Consider the following 18331-nt stretch of genomic DNA (forward strand, 5'->3'; position numbering starts at 1 on the left):
AACTCCAGGGACGTCTTTCATTTCATCTTACAAATTCATACAAATTTGCAATTCCACTCCACAAGATATGAGCATTTGTCTTGCTATAATTTTAATATGATTGGCATAAATTACCTGTTATCAAGTAAAATAGTTTCATCTTATGGCTTGTGTACCCCTGACATACCACTGCTATTTGAAAAGAGGCTTCTCCAGAAACTCAGCGTCTGAGAGTGCGTGACTGGAAGGTGAGTGTTTGCTTACCCCTTGCGTTTTCTCCCTGTCAGGATAAATGGAATATTCTGCTTTAAGGACCCTAAGTCTGGCCATAACATGTTTGGTGAACAGCCGACACAGTAACTATGGTTGAGGCCTGTATTCGATGAATGAGGTTTTCATATGCTTCTTTCACATCGAGAGAGAGAGAAAAAAAATAATAAACTTGGTAGAGGACGTGGAGTTGTATTTCTGGACTATGGTGGCACCTCTAAGGAGCATGGTTTTCCTTTTGCATGGCTTTGTCCATTACTATAACGCTCCTGTTATAAAACAGCTGCCGTGGATTGAAATCCATAATGTTAACTCAAAAGTTAAGCAGTCTGCTATTATAGTTAAACAGCATAAGAAACTGTTACATATCCCCTCTTCCTGGCCCCCCAACAAAGAAACAGCAAACTGTTAAAAAAGCCTATGTCTCCCCATGAGGACTTGGGGTTAATTTTCAGCATGGTATGTGGGGATTCATCTGTGGGACTCCTATTACCCATAATAGGACTCATGCTGCTTCATTTCATGCACACGATATGGAAAATGCACCCTTCCCTAGTGACAAAATTTTAGTTTTGAAATTGAGGCTAGCTTTTGCAGAACAAAGCAGATTCCCAGAAACACCAAAAAACTATTCAATGTTGGCCTAGAGCCTATGTGTCGGTGCTTAAGTGAGTATGTGTACCTGAAAGGGAGAAAATGCCTTCCTCTAAGTGCATATGCCCCTTTCAAAGACAATATTCAAACATTATGCCCGATAGCTGACAGCGATCAGTGGTTGCTATGTTTCATCCCAAAGCTTTGTTAGGAACCCCATAAAACCTGGCACATGGTTTGTGACACCCAGTGAAACACCGTGCTTCTTCCATAATATCCTGAGTCCTGCTGCCTGTCATTAAGGGACCTCTCTTATTAAGCATCTCTTTTTTAAATGGCTGCCATCATCTGGTCCCAGTGTACATTAAATCCCATTATAATTATAAACACACTTCCCCATAACATTCGTTGCAGATCTCATCCTCAGTGCCTACCCCCTTAGGGCATCTTTGCACTAATAACAACTCAGATTTGCTATCTGAGTTGACAACATTAGGTCCCAACACCATTTGCAATATGCTAGGGAAAGAGAGAGAGAGAGAAGAAAAAACCATTTCTTCCTCAATCACGAAGATCTTGGGGTCACAGTGACCCAAGGCCTCAGGAGGTAAAAAAAAAAAAAATCCCTCCTCCTACCCTTTTGAAAAGTCACTCTCTGCTCTACAGATGAGGGAAGGGCATGCTTGGCACTTGGAAGAGAAAGTCAAGTTTGTAAACACCACTAACCAGGTCTCTGTTGGTTGGGGCGGTGGGGTGGGGGATGAGGGATGATGGCAATCACTAATCAAAGAAGCTGTCTTATTTGGTTTGCTGAGCCTCAACTAACCGGAATGCATACATCACCTGATTCTTTCCCCCTCTGCTTTTTGGAGGGGGCATCTAAGGACGTAATGTGAAAGAATTAAAATTTAAAAACAAAAACAAAAAGTCAACATATATAGGAGTAAATTCTACTCTGCCTAATTTTTTTTTTTTTTTGAGAGGAGATCTTGTTCCGTCACCCAGGCTGGAGGGCAGTGGTGCAATCTCAGCTCACTGCAGCCATCACCTCTCAGGTTCAAGCGATTCTCCCGCCTCAGCCCCCTAAGTAGCTGGTATTACAGGCACGTGCCACCATGCCTGGCTAATTTTTGTATTTTTAGTAGAGATAGGGTTTCACCATGTTGGCCAGGCTGGTCTCAAACTCCCGACCTCAAGTGATCTGCCTGCCTCGGCCTCCTAAAGTGCTGGGAGTACAGGCATGAGCCACTGCTCTGCCTACTCTGCCCAATTGTTGACATCACCTGCAGCTCTATAGTAGATGTCTGGAATGATGACCTGAAGGACTGTAAGACTGTAAGATTTTTTGACTCCAGAAATGGACACAATAGGCTTGCGGTGTCTTCTCCTAACAGCCCCTGGGAGGGTAAAGGTCTGATGCCTGGTACGTTCCCCAGTGGCAATCTGGATTTCTCAACTGCAGAGAATACTTTTCCTCTACTCAGGGACGTCACTACCTGCATCTCTCCCTGAACATGCTTCATTTTCCACTCATCACAAGTTTTTGGGGAAATGCAAAGTAGCGTCTTCTCCCCAAAAGGTAGGGATCTTTGATTTTTTTTTTATCAAGATAGAAAAGTTTACTTTGAAATAAAAAAAATTAAATATATGTTCCAAATTAAGAGTTGGAACTTAAAGAGTTGCAACATTCCATTCATACTCAGATACTCAAAACACCACTATATTCTTCTTCCTATCTCTTTAGTTGAAGTTTTTTTGTAATTCAAAGCCCCCTCCCCAATTTCTGCCTGAGATTCTGAGGGAGGAGGAAAAGTGTAAGATCCTGGGGGATCTAAGTCTGTTTATCTGGTGACCAAGATGAGAACCATTTGGTTCTCAGCTTGGCTGGCTGCTGCACAGATCTTGGCCTCAGTAGAGTAAGAGAAGAAGGAAAATTAAAAGCCCTTGCTTCCTTCATCTATTTCACTAGAAGCTATATAATCTAGAAGTTAAGAGCATGAGCTTTGCAGTCAGAATGGTCTGATTTAAAGTTTCGGCTCTGATGTTTAATAGATCTACAGTCTGCAGTAAGGCACTTAATCTCTCTGGGCCTCAGTTTTCATGTCCACAGAAATTGGGAAAATAACAGCACCTGCATTAATGGGATTGTTATGTGGATTAAATAAAACAACATAGGTAATGTGTTCAGTTTCATAGTCAGTGCTCAGAATGAGTTATTATTTTCGCTGTCTCCTTCCTGTATGATCTCTTAGAACTGCTATACCCTCCTGTTCCACTAACTGAGCTCTGAAAGGCTGCCAGTGGTGGGAGGTACACGGGTAAAGAAGGAGATGAGGGAATAAGAAGATTTAGCAATGGAATTCCATGCAAAGGCCAGCTCATCTATTCCTCTGTCTCTAGCATGATCTCCCCCTAAGATTGAGATCTCCTGTATTTTTAGAACTGATACCCAGGTTTCCCTTAAAAGACCCTTCAAGAAAAAATGTAAAAGAAAAATCACTCTAAATACGTGAACATGAGAGAGACAGAAAGAGAGCGGGCATGCGCGTGCGAGAGAGATTGAGTATTCTCTTGTAATTTTCCATCCTGCTTGTTTTTAGGTGCTGCCATATGAAATCTCTGAACTGAGGATTCTCATCAGCCTTCCCAGGACCCAAGGACATAGCTCTGGCTATAAATGGTGCCAGTTTTGGTGGGGGAGCTGCTGCTGCTTTATCTGGGCCCAATAAACCTTATCAAACTGCTGTGCAGCCAGCCTTCAGCGCTAAGTGGAAATGCTTGGAGCCCAATTCTGGCATTCAGCCCACAGCCTCGCCTGCCTTCTTCCTTTTTGTTACCTTCTCCACCTCTTAAATTCAGGCATTAATCTCTCTTTAACACTTACTAACAAGGGCTGGGCTTTTTAATGGGCAGAGTTTATGAAGCAAGGGAGATTTTCACATAGAGTGAATATGGCACGGGGGTGGGGAGGCCAGGGCCACGGAGGATTGTGCTTTCTCTCCCATTGTTTCCAGAGATTCTCTCTTTCTCTGATTTGAGGATTAATAGGAGATTAGGATCAGGGGTTAATTGTGTGCTTCTCCTGCTACTGCACTGAGGAGAGGCTGGTAGGTGGATGTGGACAGCAAAGCGGAAACCTCCAGCAGGCACTATCTAGGCAGAAGCTCAACAAGTGTAATGATTCTTTCTTCTATTTCCCTGGTGAGGCACCAGGAGGGTCTTTTCTCCTCTCCTTACAGCCCTCCACTCTTGCTCTCCTTGCAGGCCAGTTCTTTCCTAACTTTCTTTAAATCCCTTTCCTCTAACAGGGTGTATAGACCTTAGTTAGAAAAATAGGTAGTCTCTAAATGGGATTGCTCTTTATTGTTAATGAAATGAGTGCCCAGGGACTGGGCTTCCCCTCCTCTTGCCCTTGGTTTGATGTGGTTGTATCCAGTGCTATCAGAGGAACCCTTCCTTCACTCAAGTGTGTTCCCCTGCCCAGCTCTCTCCGTAGACTCCTCCTGGGCTGAGCTTTCCCTGCTCTTAGGAGTCAGGAGTGACTCTTGCTGGGATGGAATGACTCGTCTTTGGGGCTGCCTCATGAGCGGCTCTTGTGAACCCGGATCAGTTCCGATGTGTAAACTCTACCGCCTGGCCTTCAGCGAACAGATATAGATTTCTGCCACCTTCCATGACCCTACAGTTCATGGGACTGGGTCTGGGGCAGTGACTTGACTCTCGGTTTGGGGCAGTGCCAGAGGCACGCATGGAGGTGTGATTCTAGGTGAGTCCTGTGGAAAACCTTTGGCCCACCAGCGAGTCACGGACAGAACATGCAGACTCAGGCCTTGGTGACATAAGCCCCGCATTGCTAAAACCGCGTGACCTCGAGGGCTGACTGGCCTGAAACCCCTGGATGGCGCTCTCGGCCACCCCCACCTCCCACCCCAACCTCCTGGGCTTCGGTCAGAATCCACAGCTCGTGCCCGAGGAGCGCTTCCCGCCTCTGGCACCCTACCTTCGCTCAGCTCCAGGGAAAAGGGGAGAGGGCAGCTTTCTGCAGTCAGAGGAAGAGTACATTTTCTTTGGCTGCTCTACCCTCTAAAGTAGGGCGGCCAGCTGAAGGGGACGCACTTTTGAGGGGCCCAGAGCTTGTCCAAGCTTCCCTCTGCTCCCTGAAGACTGCACTGAGCTGGGCGCAGTTCTCGGGAACTGTTTCCACCCAGATTGCTGGGGGGCGGGGGGGTGGGATGCGGGCAGAGCCGAGAGGCTGTCCAAGTTTGGGAGAGAGGAAAGTTTCTCCCAGGACTCGACCTTGGCCTCCAGCAATCGCGACAGCTAAAAAGGGGTGTCTCGCTTCAACAATAGATCCCCGCGGACCTTCTGGCACCTGGTTCACCAGGGCCCGCGAACTCTGCCTCGGGAGACTTATTGAAATCAGGATGCTCAAGCCGGGAGGCGCGCAGTAGCCAGGAGGATGAGAGGCCCGGGTTTGGGCTAGGAAAGCGGCCTTTTAAAACAGATGTCAGGGGCTACTGGGAATGCAGCCCCGAGCCATGAGAAAAAAGTTAAAGGCGAGATGACACGCACTGAATTGGGGCAAACATTGGAAGAGGGGACAAAACTGCGTGCTTGAGCACCGGGGTGCGGGAAGGCGGGGACAAAACCCTTATCCAGTGGAAATTAAAACCTTGGGAGTAGGTGGGGGCTGCTGCGCGCCCTTCACCCTCAGTTCCCCTATTAAGGATTCCGAGTCCCCATGCACTCCTGTCCTCTGGCTCCTTCCTTCCTCTCCGCTCGGCCGGTGAGAGGCGGCCGCCGGCGCCCCAGCAGCAGCTAGATGTCAGGCGAAGCCCGGAGCGCGGAGCGCGGAGCGCGGGGAAGGGAGGGGAAGGGAGGGGAGGGGAAAGGAGGGGTGGGGCGGGGAGCGCGCGCGGGCTCGGCCAGTGCGGGGTGGTGGGCGGGCTGAGCCCGGGGACTGCGCGGGAGGGGGGAGGGAAGGGGGGCAGCTGTGGGCAAGGAGCCGGGCTCGGCCGCCAGCACTAAAGATGGAGAGGCGCCGGGGCCTTGCAGGGGAGGGGGCTCGGCGTTGACGTGGGACGCGGCGGAGGCGCAGCAGCCGGTGGTGATTTGCTAACCTCGCAGCAGAGAGGAGTTGAGGGCGATGAGAGCGGGTACTGCGAACTGCCGGGCGATGCTGTCGCTGCCGCCGTGATACGGAGAGCAACAGTTCCCCAGCAACACCCCTCCCCGACACAGGCACACACCCCCCGACAGGCACGCACACCCACCCCACAGTGCCCGGCTCGGCTGCGGTGAGTGAGGGGCCGGGAAGAGGCGCACCGCCCAGCCAGCGCCGCGCGCTGGGGCTCCCCGGGGCTGGAGAGGTCTGGGGGGCGCGCGCTCGCTTCGGCCACTCGGCCGCTGGGCTTGTGCCTTTTTTATTTGGCGTGTTCCCTTCCTGCCGCTGCAGCCGTCGCCGCCACCGGTTGGGGGTCGGCTAGAAGGGGGAGCCCCGGCTGTCAGCCTGGGCGCAGCTGCCTCCTCAGCCCTTCCTCTCCAGGGCACGGTCGGGGTGAGAGGTGGGGGGCGTAGCGGTGTGCGGGGGCTGAGGGCGTGAGCAGAGGGGTCGGGGATCCGGAGGCTTTGTACCGCCAGGGGCTGGCAGAGGAACAGAGCCCGTGGGTGCTCTTATGTATGCGGACCGGTGCGCGGGCGCGAGATAAGGTTGTGGTTTATTTATTTGTGTGTTTATTCGCCGGCCGGCTGGGAAGCTAGGATCGGAGGAGCTGACGAGTAGATCTGGGGGCGGAGGGAAACAGGACTGGGACTGCTTACGTTTTGTTTCTCTTTGAAAAAACGTGGTGGGCTTTTTCTTGATTGGACTTGATCCCCCCCTTTTGCAGGGGAGGGAGGGAAGCTCCAGAGGGTCTCCAGCGCTGCGGGCCCTCCTCGGCTCTCGGCGGGACCGGCGGTGACTCCGGAGCTCGCCGTGCGCTCCCGGCCGCTCTCGGTGGGTGCCGGTCTCTGCACCTGATGCGTTCGGGATGCCTTTCCCACCCTGGCGCGCCTGCCGCTAGCTCGCACAGCGCCTCGCACACTCCCGCACGCGCTTGAAATGCGCACGGTCCCGCCAGCCCGCTGACCCACTCGGACGCACAGAGCACTCCGCACCGACTCGCTCGCCGCCTCCCCGAGACGCTCGCACCGTGCTTGGGCCGGGCGCGCCGGCCGCTGGCGCCGCTGGCCAGAGGCCCGGGACCCAGCCGGTCGCTCCCGGGGGGTCACGGCCCTGGGTCGGAGAGGGAGGGGGGGCAGACCCCTTCTCGCCTTTCCTCCCACAACTCGCTGCGGGGCTTTTGTGCTGCCCCTTCGCCGCGGGGCGGGTCCGCCTCCCCTGCCGCTCTCGCCGCGGAGTCCAGCCTGCCCGGACTGTCGCCTTTCCTCCCCGTCTCTTTCGCTTTCCCTCGTCCCTAGCTCAGCTCTCCTTCTTTCAGGAGTCTAGCTCCTCGGGAAAAGTTGCTTCCCCAAGTTTGCTGAAGTCGTCTCCAAGTCTCGGTGGGGGTCGCTGGGAACTGGGGGCGTGTGAGAGCGCGGTCGATCCCCACAGCTCGGGCGGGTTATCGCCGGCTCTTCCCCGCGCCGCCCAGCTGGACGCTGCAGCCAGCGCCAGCCGGATCGCGGGCGCCGAGCGGCGGGTGGGGGAGACGGCTGCCCGTGGGCGCCCAGATTTCCCTCAGGACCCAAAAGGCTTGTTTCAGGGCGCCAAGCTTCCATTCTTTTGGCTGTTCCCTCCTACTTCTCAGAAACCCCGATGTCTGCGGGAAAGCACGCGGTGGCTCGGCTCGGCTGAATGGTCATCCCACCCTTGACGGCCTCCATCCCCACGCCGGGGTGGGCAGCAAAAGTGTCTTGACCAGCCGCCCTGTGAATCCTTTCTGCGTGAGCTTGGTGGCTCCTGAACTGATAGAGCTCCTTCTGGGGGTGGAGGCAAGCAAGCAGTGTTCGAAGAGTGAGGGAGAGACCTTGCTGTTCCTTGCTCTCAGTGCATTCACTGCAATGTTGGTCGCTGTAAGGCAGACACGGGGAGGGCCCTGGGCCTGCGCGGTCTTTCTAACACTCCTTTAAGCGAGGTTTAGAGTCTAGGAGCCCTCTTATTGATCCCGAACAGGCTCTGGGAGAGGCCTTTGTTTCCCAGCCCTGTCTTCCCTTCGTACTGGTTGTAACTCACACCACAGATGCTGGTGCCAATATAACTTCCAGCGCCTCTGAGCCATGTCCAGCATCCCTTGCTGCCCCTGGTCACAGGACTTGCAGACTCCTTGGAGCCTGTGGGACACACGTGGAGTTCACACACCCAGCCCAGCATGATCACTCCTGGCTATAGGGGACCATATTTACTATGGTGTCTCGCCATACCTTAATGACCCATCCTTCTTCGTTTTTTAGATCCTCCTGTCCACCGGGCGGTTGTGGGCAGAAGGGTAGGTACAACACCTTATATAAGTCTGTGTGTGTTTACACACACACACTTTTTTTTTTTTTCTTCTGAGACAGAGTTTTGCTCCTGTTGCCCAGGCTGGGATGCAGTGGCGCAATCTCGGCTCTCCGCAACCTCCGCCTCCCGGTTTCAAGTGATTCTCCTGCCTCAGCCTCCCGAGTAGCTGGGATTACAGGCGGGTGCCACCGCGCCTGGCTAATTTTGTATTTTTTGTAGAGATGGGGCTTCTCCATGTTGGTCAGGCTGGTCTCGAACTCCTCACCTCAGGTGATCCGCCTGCCTGGGCCTCCCAAAGTGCTGGGATTAGAGGCGTGAGCCACCGTGCCCTGCCCCACACACTCTTTCTGTCTGTCTCTGGCTGGTGTACATACACACAGTTCAGATTTTATATTATACATACAATAACTTTGAGGTTTCCGTGGGTAGAAATGACCCAAGTTAGTGTGTGGGTTGTATGTATGTTCCTGTTAGTACCTAGGGATGGGGACAGGGCTTGGGTCTGCCAGTGCTTTGCAGCCCTGAGAACAGTGGCAGGCCAGAGGCCAAGGCTGATGGTGAGAGGATAGCCTTTGCGGAGGAGAGCCCAGTGTCCATGGATTTCTGTGGGCCATGGCTACAGGCTCCTGGCCTCCAATGAGTTTGACTCTGCTTCTGGGGCTCCTGTAGTGAGGCAGAATTTGGAAAGACTTTGTTTTAAAGATAGGGTTTGACATCCAGGGGGCTGGTGTGAAGCTGACAAGGAAGGGGCTAAAGTCTTGCTAATTTTAAGTAAGTGCACTTCGTCATAATGAATGTTGGCCTTGCCTAGGGAGCCCCTACTCTCAGATACAGAGAAAGCTGAGGACTTATAGGACATCACTACAATTTTCATTTCACTTCATCTAACAGATGTCATAGAGTAGTGAATTAGGCATCTGCTGTGGCAGAACCTTCTTTTTACTCTCGGCATCCCTGGGCTTGAAAGGCAGATTTGTAGATTTCTAGGAAGCTACTTCAATTAAAATCTCTTAAGATCCTCTTGCTAAGGGCTTGGCAACAGGGAGGAGAGGGCATGTTGTAGTGGTTGAATTCTTACTTTTAGGGACACTGATGAATTTGTCTTTTGTTCTCTCATCTCTTTTGCTTCTTCCCATCTTCTTTCTCCTAGCCTCCTCTATTGGCCCAGGAAGTCCACCCAGCCCCGCCACGCACAGCCCAGAAGGAAAGAAAGCCTCATGCCTGAGCCGAGGGGAGCACCATGGATCTGACAAAAATGGGCATGATCCAGCTGCAGAACCCTAGCCACCCCACGGGGCTGCTGTGCAAGGCCAACCAGATGCGGCTGGCCGGGACTCTGTGCGATGTGGTCATCATGGTGGACAGCCAGGAGTTCCACGCCCACCGGACGGTGCTGGCCTGCACCAGCAAGATGTTTGAGATCCTTTTCCACCGCAATAGTCAACACTATACTCTGGACTTCCTCTCGCCAAAGACCTTCCAGCAGATTCTGGAGTATGCATATACAGCCACGCTGCAAGCCAAGGCAGAGGACCTGGATGACCTGCTGTATGCGGCCGAGATCCTGGAGATCGAGTACCTGGAGGAGCAGTGCCTGAAGATCCTGGAGACCATCCAGGCCTCAGACGACAATGACACGGAGGCCACCATGGCCGATGGCGGGGCCGAGGAAGAAGAGGACCGAAAGGCTCGGTACCTCAAGAACATCTTCATCTCGAAGCATTCCAGCGAGGAGAGTGGGTATGCCAGTGTGGCTGGACAGAGCCTCCCTGGGCCCATGGTGGACCAGAGCCCATCAGTCTCCACCTCATTTGGTCTTTCAGCCATGAGTCCCACCAAGGCTGCAGTGGACAGTTTGATGACCATAGGACAGTCTCTCCTGCAGGGAACTCTTCAGCCACCTGCAGGGCCCGAGGAGCCAACTCTGGCTGGGGGTGGGCGGCACCCCGGGGTGGCTGAGGTGAAGACGGAGATGATGCAGGTGGATGAGGTGCCCAGCCAGGACAGCCCTGGGGCAGCCGAGTCCAGCATCTCAGGAGGGATGGGGGACAAAGTTGAGGAAAGAGGCAAAGAGGGGCCCGGGACCCCGACTCGAAGCAGTGTCATCACCAGTGCTAGGGAGCTGCACTATGGGCGAGAGGAGAGTGCTGAGCAGCTGCCACCCCCAGCTGAGGCTGGCCAGGCCCCCACTGGCCGACCTGAGCACCCAGCACCCCCACCTGAGAAGCATCTGGGCATCTACTCTGTGTTGCCCAACCACAAGGCTGACGCTGTATTGAGCATGCCGTCTTCCGTGACCTCTGGCCTCCACGTGCAGCCTGCCCTGGCTGTCTCCATGGACTTCAGCACCTATGGGGGGCTGCTGCCCCAGGGCTTCATCCAGAGGGAGCTGTTCAGCAAGCTGGGGGAGCTGGCTGTGGGCATGAAGTCAGAGAGCCGGACCATCGGGGAGCAGTGCAGCGTGTGTGGGGTCGAGCTTCCTGATAACGAGGCTGTGGAGCAGCACAGGTAGGCCCCGCTCCAGCCCCGCTCCAGCCCCGCACCTGATGTAGGACTTGAGGCCCTCACACCCCTCCTTCACACCCTGGCTGCTCCCAAGTTAGAGGCCTGGCTCCCCTGTCCTGGCAATTTGTGAAAAACCCGGAACACTTCTAAAGTTCTGGCAGGGGAGGGGAGCAGATTTTTTAGAGTGTAGTAAGGGGGCCTAGGATCTTTCCAAAAAGCACCAGGGGACACTCATGGGCTCAGCTTCTTAATAGGCCCTTCCCTTTGTTTTTTGCTTTTGGGCGCCTGTTTGTTTTTTCTGCTATTTGGTCTGTTCTCCTTTGCTTGGAGTGACTGACAAAATGGAGAGAAGGAGAAAAGGAGTGGGATGAGGGTCTCTTGTGTCCTGGATCTGACCAAGTTACTAGGTTTCAGGTCCTCGGGTTCCCATGCAGTGGTCCCTGTGAAGACAGGCTGTCCCTTTCTGCAGCTCAGGAGAATGGGAGGGGCTGGAGGCTACTTAAGCCACAAGAGCAGCTGCAGGTTCCAAGCCTTATTCCTGGTGAAAGTTAATCTCCTTGCTCTGTCTCCCTTCTCATTCTCTGATCCTGCACATGCGTTTAGGGGGAATTGATTTAAATGCGAGGGGAAAGGATGGGTATAAGAGTCTTGGTCTTGCAGCCTGTGAAGTCTCATTCTTATCCCATCTCTGCTCACACTGAATTAAATGCCGCTTCAGGCTAGCATTGGCTTCCCTCCGGCTTCCGTTTCCTTCTCTATGAAATAACCATTCATTGAGCTCTTATGACATGTTTGGTTCAGTACTAAGCACTTTCCATGAGTTGCATTTTCGTTACAACAGCCCTTTGAGATAGGTAATGTCCTTCTTTTTTTTTTTGGATGCGAAGTTTCACTCTCCTTACCCAGGCTGGGGTGCAATGGTGTGATCTCGGCTCACCGCAACCTCTGCCTCCCAGGTTAAAGTGATTCTCCTGCCTCAGCCTCCCGAGTAGCTCGGATTACAGGCATGCACCACCATACCCGGCTAATTTTGTATTATTAGTAGAGACGGGGTTTCACCATGTTGGTCAGGCTGGTCTCCAACTCCCGACTTCAGGTGATCTGCCTGCTTCGGCCTCCCAAAGTGCTGGATTACAGGTATGAGCCACCGTGTCCAGCTGGTAATGTCCTTCTTTTACATGGAACAATACTAAGGCTCAGATGTCAAGTCTCTTTTCCAGGGTCACGTAGGTAGGAAGAGGCAGAGCTGGATTCAAATTTAGGTCCTTACCCCCTGGTACTTTGCTGCCTCTTGGAGTCATTTAGACTTGAAGAGGATCGTGTCTATGGAACAGAGGGTTTTGAAGATTTCTTATTGGAAGTGGAGTAAATAACAGAGGGGATCAGTAGCGAGTTTGGTTTTTTTTTCCTTGCTTCTGTCATAAACCATGTGCCCAACATTTTACCCTCTAGTTTCTGGGTCAGATGAATGGAGTCAAGAAATCCAGCTTTCTGTTGTCATTGACGACAGCATTTTGCTGCACACCCTGTGGTCTGCTGTTTTGCTGATCTTGGGTGGATTCTCCACTTCCTCCCCCTTCACCCCCATTCCCCTGTTGCTCGTTCAGGTACGGGGGATGTGAGTGAGAGGGGTTGGGGTGGGGATATCTGGAAGTTGATCTCATCACCCCTAGCCGGAATCTGCTCTGACCCTGCCTCCTCGACAGCTCAGAGGCTTACCTTGTGGAAAGTGCGGCAGAGCTAAACGTAGCCGACTTTTTCCAGTGGGTGCGAAAAATAACCGCCACTAAGGTGTGTCTTCTTGATGCTTGTACCACTCAGAAATAGACTGAGGTTGTGTTTGTTTTTGCTCAAACTTTCCTAAAGAGGAAACCTGCTCCCCAAAGTTGACCAGATAGATGTATCATCTTTCCGGATGTGAATTATTTCGGCTGTGTGCTATGAGAACTGGGTATGGTGGAAAGTAATTGTTTTTCTGGCTCTCATCAGGTCCTGGTTCCTGGTTGTTTTTCTGTACCCGAGAGGGCCACAAAATATACCACTCTCTTGAGAGTTCCAAGTTCCCCTTCAGCAAGACCCTCATTCCTCTGGGGAGAGAGGGAGAGTTGGCCGTGTTATATTCGAAAGAGCCTGGGTATTGGAATTGGCCATATTTAGTGGTGAGAGCCTGTGATACTTATTTAACCTTTCTGGGCCTTGTTTCACTCACTACTTTTTTTTTTTTTTTGAGACGGAGTCTTGCTCTGTCACTGGGCTGGAGTGCAATGGCGTGATCTCAGCTCACTGCAGTCTCCACCTCCCGGGTTCAAGCGATTCTCCTGCCTCAGCCTCCCGAGTAGCTGGGACTACAGGCGCCTGTCACTATGCCCAGCTAATTTTTTTTTTATTTTTAGTAGAGACAGAGTTTCTCCATGTTGGCCAGAATGGTCTCGATCTCTTGACCTCACGATCCACCCACCTCAGCCTCCCACAGTGCTGGGATTACAGGTGTGAGCCACCGCGCCCGGCCTTCACTCACTTCTTAAAATGGAGATTCTCAACAGGGTTGGTGCTGAATTAATGAAGTAAGATCCAGAAATCACTAGAGCTGTGATGGGCACATAGTCACTGCAGCGGTGAAGAACTGAATGTCTGTCCCGTGTGTTGTTTAGGCCTCATCTCTGCATGGTTCTCATTGGCTCTGAGTTCTAGTGTGTAGTGTCCACAGTGCTACCCTCCATGGGGGTTGCGTTGACTGTGAGGTGGTGCAGAGAATGACTCTGTCCTTGTGAGCATATGACAGCAAGACACTGGCCCTGGAATCCTCGGTGTCACATGTGGGCTGCTGACAGGAAGAATGTGCTTTTGTTGTTATTGTTGTTGTTGTTGTTGTTGTTGAGGCAGAGTCTTACTCTGTCGCCCAGGCTGGAGTGCAGTGGCATGATCTCGGCTCACTGCAACCTCTACTTCCCGGGTTCAAGTGATTCTCCTGCCTCAGCCTCCTGAGCAGGTGGGACTACAGACGTGCACCACCATGCCCGACTAATTTTTGTATTTTTAGTAGAGATGGGGTTTCACCATGTTGGTCAGGCTGGCCTGGAACTCCTGGCCTTAAGTGATCCACCTGCCTCGGCCTCCCATAGTGCTGGGGTTACAGGTGTGTGCCACCCTGCTGGGCCGAGAATGTGCTTTTGACTGAGGGTGGAAAGTCAGCGGGTGCCGCCCAAGAAGCTAGAGCCAGGGGCAGTGCCTTTGGTGGGAAGCTTGGGGGTCTAAAGAAATCAGAAAGGGGAGAAAATAATCCTGTGTGTGCTGGGCCCTCAGTCAGATCAGCAGCCCCTTGGGTCCCAGCTAGATGTACTTTGTAGAAGGCTTTTTTTCTCCCCCTCACCCTCAAAACTCCAGGATTAATGTGCTATTCCCTTTTTTCTACTGTTCTCTGTCTCCCCCCAACCCATCAGCAGTCTGAGAAATGCTATGGTGGAAAAAAAACAACAGCCCTATAACCAGTACAAACAAAAAGCCAAGACCAAAAAAAATCAGAAGGGGAGATTTTGATGCCAGGAAGCTGTGGCATTCACTGGAAATGTATCAGTGATAAAATAACAGGCTACAGGGTTTATTTTATTTTATTTTTAAGTCAATAGGCCTGAGTGTTGGTAAAGACTAGATACCCAGCAATCCTTCTTGCATTTCTTCTTGGGGTGGGGGGCAGAAGGGAATGGAGAGGAAATGAGGGCAGATTGCTTGTAAGTGAGGCAGGAAGGCAGGGAGTTTATTATGGAATGTCATCGGTAAGTTTCCCCATGATTTGATCCCAAGCTGGTGTGGAGTGAAGGGTAACCTGTTGGCTCAACAGATAGTGAGAATCAAACTTAGTGGAGTTGTAGATCCCGTTTTCTGCAGCGGACAGCAAGATGTACAAGCCATCCACTGCAGGAATGATGTGCTGTAAAAGGGATGCAGTGTCAAGTGTAGCCATGGATGGATGGGAAGTCCAGACAAAGGCACCACACAGGTAAATCCAATGGGACTGAATTACCTAAACGAACCAGAAGGAAGTCAGAACAGTGGGAAGATCTGATAGATAAGCAGTATTCTGCAGGCAGATGAAGGAGCAAGCTTTGGGCCCCCAAATCTTCACCAGTGCGTCCACATTACAGAGGATAATGCCTGAGGGAGGGGAAGATCATCTCAGGATTCTGGAACACTGGGCTCTCCCTTTCTCATTCCAAAAGGCTGGAGCAGTTCTGCATGCATGTAGGCTTCTCTGGATATGGTCTAGGAACCAGCTCATCCAGGCCAAGTGCACCTGATCATTCTCAGAGTTACGTACATATGCGATAAGATTGCAGGGAACAGTATAGTTGACTTAAGTGTGAACACAGTCCTCATTTATAGTCCCTAGTCTCCCATGGCTCATACAGCTTGGTCTTTATGTGTTTCTGAATTTAGTGCTGCAGAGGCACAATGGGGTCTGGTTTCTGGATCTTATACAGACAAGCACTTAGGTCAGCTGCAGTGGATGTCCTGCGCTGACACCGTCGCAACTCTTGCCTGTTTCCTTTTTTTTTTTGGAGATGGAGTCTCGCTCTGTCTCCCAGGCTGGAGTGCAGTGGCGCAATCTCGGCTCACTGCAAGCTCTGCCTCCCACGTTCACGCCATTCCCCTGCCTCAGCCTCCCGAGTAGCTGGGACTACAGGCACCCGCCACCATGCCCGGCTAATTTTTTGTATTTTTAGTAGAGACGGGGTTTCACCGTGTTAGCCAGGATGGTCTCCATCTCCTGAACTCGTGATCCGCCCGCCTCGGCCTCCCAAAGTGCTGGGATTACAGGTGTGAGCCACCGCGCCTGGCCTCTTGCCTGGTTCTTGAAGGGATTCTCAGGAACCACAGCGAAAGTCTGAGCCAGCTTTCTGAATCCATGTGTACAGCCCTTCCCAGAGGCTTTGTGGAGCCAGCTCTATGGTGCATGAGCTTTGTGGCTAAGATATCAGAGTTCTGCCTGGCCCTTGGCCTTGGTCTCTCTCAGATGGTCAGCTGCTCTGTTTTTAGTGGTTGATCATGTAGAAGGCCAACAGGTGTTGACCTTGGTTGAGGCTACTTTTGGGATTTTTGAGGTTTCCTGAGACTTTTGGTTTTCTTTCAGCATCCCGTCCAGAACCTCTGATGTCAAACTAAATTCTGTTTGGAAAAGGGTATGCTGTAGAATAATGATAGCCACAGCAATAATATTAATAATACCTTTTATCGGTTGCAGCATTTTCTTCTTTGCAAAGCACCTCTAATGACTTTATCTCTCTTGCCTTCCTTGAGGGGGTACAGGTCCATAATCCCATATCTGTGATAATGAAGTCTGAAAAGCTCTGAAAACTGAAAGGTTTGCAGTAAACCCATTTAGTGGCAAAACCTGATCTGAACTGATGTGAGGCTATATTTATCCTGCTTAGTTTGAATATTCATATGTTTTGCTGCAAAAATATTAATGTGTTTGATTACAGAGTGCTGCCCTAGACTCCGGTGGGGCTGTTAAACACGATAGGTGTCAGAGTACCTTTCTAAAGTCTGAACAGTTTTGGTCGTTGAAGCACCTGAAGGTTTTGGATAAGGGATTATGAACGATTATCATTCTCTATTGACAAATGAGAAAAATGAGATTTGGAGCAAGTAAGTGACTTCCCATGGTCACACAGCTATAAATGGGTAGAACCAGGCACTCAGCTTGCCTTCTAATTCACAGTCCTGGGCGCTCTGCACCAGGCCATATAAGAACATAAGCATTGCTCTTCTGGGTCAAATCCATCTGACCTAGTCTTTGGTTGCCAACACCATCCCTAAGATACCACCATTGGAGGCTACAGCCATCTTCCTTGACGTCAATCCTAAAGGTCAGGTGTATACCAGCTTCTCTTAGTAGCTATTTATGGCTGCCTTGTCATTCACAGATTTGCCAAAATCCTTTTTGAATCCATTTCCATTTCCAGGAAGTATCCTTTTTAGGGGTGATGAATGACAAGTTTTTAATCTCCTGGGCTCCTGGAAATCTGGTCTTTTGGAGAGGTTGTTGGTTGTGAAGATAGGAAGATGGCAGAAGGCTTTGTAGTGGCGAGGCCAGGTCTAGACCCAGCTCTGCGTTTTTCGGCTCTGTCACCGTTGACATCGTTTTTTTCATTGTGAGCCTTAACTTCTTCATTTTTAAAACTAGGTACTTCAGTGAGCTCTTTCTGGATTGTTGAGCTCTTTAAAAAATTCTTTTATTCTTTGTGTACCCACTTATATCTTCATGAAGTCCTTTTGGTTAATTGAATTTTGCTGTTTTGGAATCTGGATTGGCAGTTCAGCCAGCTAAATAGGGGGTCAGTTTGATTTGATTCTGTGTGTTCTGACTTTTTTTTTTTTTTTTTAAATACTTTAACCTGCTTAGGGTTACGGAGCCATCTGGGATCTAGACAACTCTTGGAACTTTTGAAGATGATTTCCTTTATTTTATTTTCAATGGAGGAAAGTTGCCCACTCTTTCATCTCAGTGAGAAGTCCCATTTTAATTTACCGTCACTATTGGATGGAGCCGCTAATTGCTGGGAGGGAGAAAGCTATAGTTTAGCAACACGTTTTCCTCCTGCTCGTTCTAGGAAAACTATTATGAATCCTTAAAATAGTGATTATCCTAAACTGTTAAAATCAAATTCTATTCACAGCTCTTTGATTTCTTGCTAATTCAGGAGAGAAACTTTTCCAATCACTTTAATTTTTTTTTATTAATTTAAAGCAAGCCCTGCTGAAAGCCCAAGTATATATGACTTAGAGTCTTACTAAATGAATACAGGTGTGCCTCAGTTTGTCCATTGGAGGGTTTCTGAATTTTCCATAACTAAAGATTTTCTATTCTGTTTTGGCTGGGTGCGTGGGGTGAAAGCTCTTACTCTCTGGCAGTTGTTTAAGTAGTAAGAAATTTGCTACAACTCTCCCCCAACCCCACCTTTTTACAGATAGGAAATGAGCATGTTGACTGTCCAGGTCAGACTTCTGATTTTGCTACTTACTAACTGTGACAGTGGTTGTGTTACTTAACTTCTCTGTGCCTGTTTGCTCATTTGTGAAACAGAAATAATAGTAGTACCTACTTCATTGGGTTGTTATAAGGATTCATCAGAAAATATTTATCCTGTGTGAGGAATGGTGGCACAAAGTAAGTGCTCCATAAGTGTTTGCTAGGGTATTTTTCTTGTCATTGTGTGAAGTAGGTCATGCTAGCCATGCAGGGTGAAAAATGTGTTCATGTTGGTCCAGATCCTGCTTTCTCCCTGAGACCGTTCTTCTGCATAGGCGTCGATCCGTACAGTGCTGTAAAACTGCTGCCTCGGGCACCTCGTGTTTGGGGCTGAGACATTGCTTCTGCGTCTTCCCCAGAAGCTGATCTCTTGTACTGTGGTGGCCAGGGTACTCTTTGTCCCATTGACCTGAGGCCTGGTGAGTCATTCCAGTTCTCGTTTAAATTTAGCCGGGCAGCGCTCCACTGCCATC

General features: G+C 50.7%; 1 protein-coding gene across 5 annotated transcripts in view; it reads left to right on the plus strand.

The window, feature by feature from the left end:
* The first annotated feature begins 5856 nt into the window (after positions 1-5856).
* The window catches only part of ZBTB16 (zinc finger and BTB domain containing 16), a 196431-nt gene continuing 183956 nt past the window's right edge, over positions 5857-18331 (plus strand). The window contains exons 1-2 of one of the 5 annotated variants that reach the window (XM_024255818.3): positions 5857-6400; positions 9474-10831. In XM_024255818.3, coding sequence (XP_024111586.1) covers positions 9564-10831 — 1268 coding nt within the window. In that variant the 5' untranslated portion in view covers positions 5857-6400; positions 9474-9563. Of the gene's footprint in view, positions 6401-6463; positions 6553-6582; positions 6839-7077; positions 8310-9473; positions 10832-18331 lie in introns of those variants that run through there. The other 4 variants (XM_024255816.3, XM_024255819.3, XM_024255817.3 and 1 more) reach the window with 4 other exon arrangements.

The sequence above is a fragment of the Pongo abelii genome, chromosome 9 (genome assembly GCF_028885655.2).
Source record: "Pongo abelii isolate AG06213 chromosome 9, NHGRI_mPonAbe1-v2.0_pri, whole genome shotgun sequence".
Classification (NCBI taxonomy): Eukaryota; Metazoa; Chordata; class Mammalia; order Primates; family Hominidae; genus Pongo; species Pongo abelii.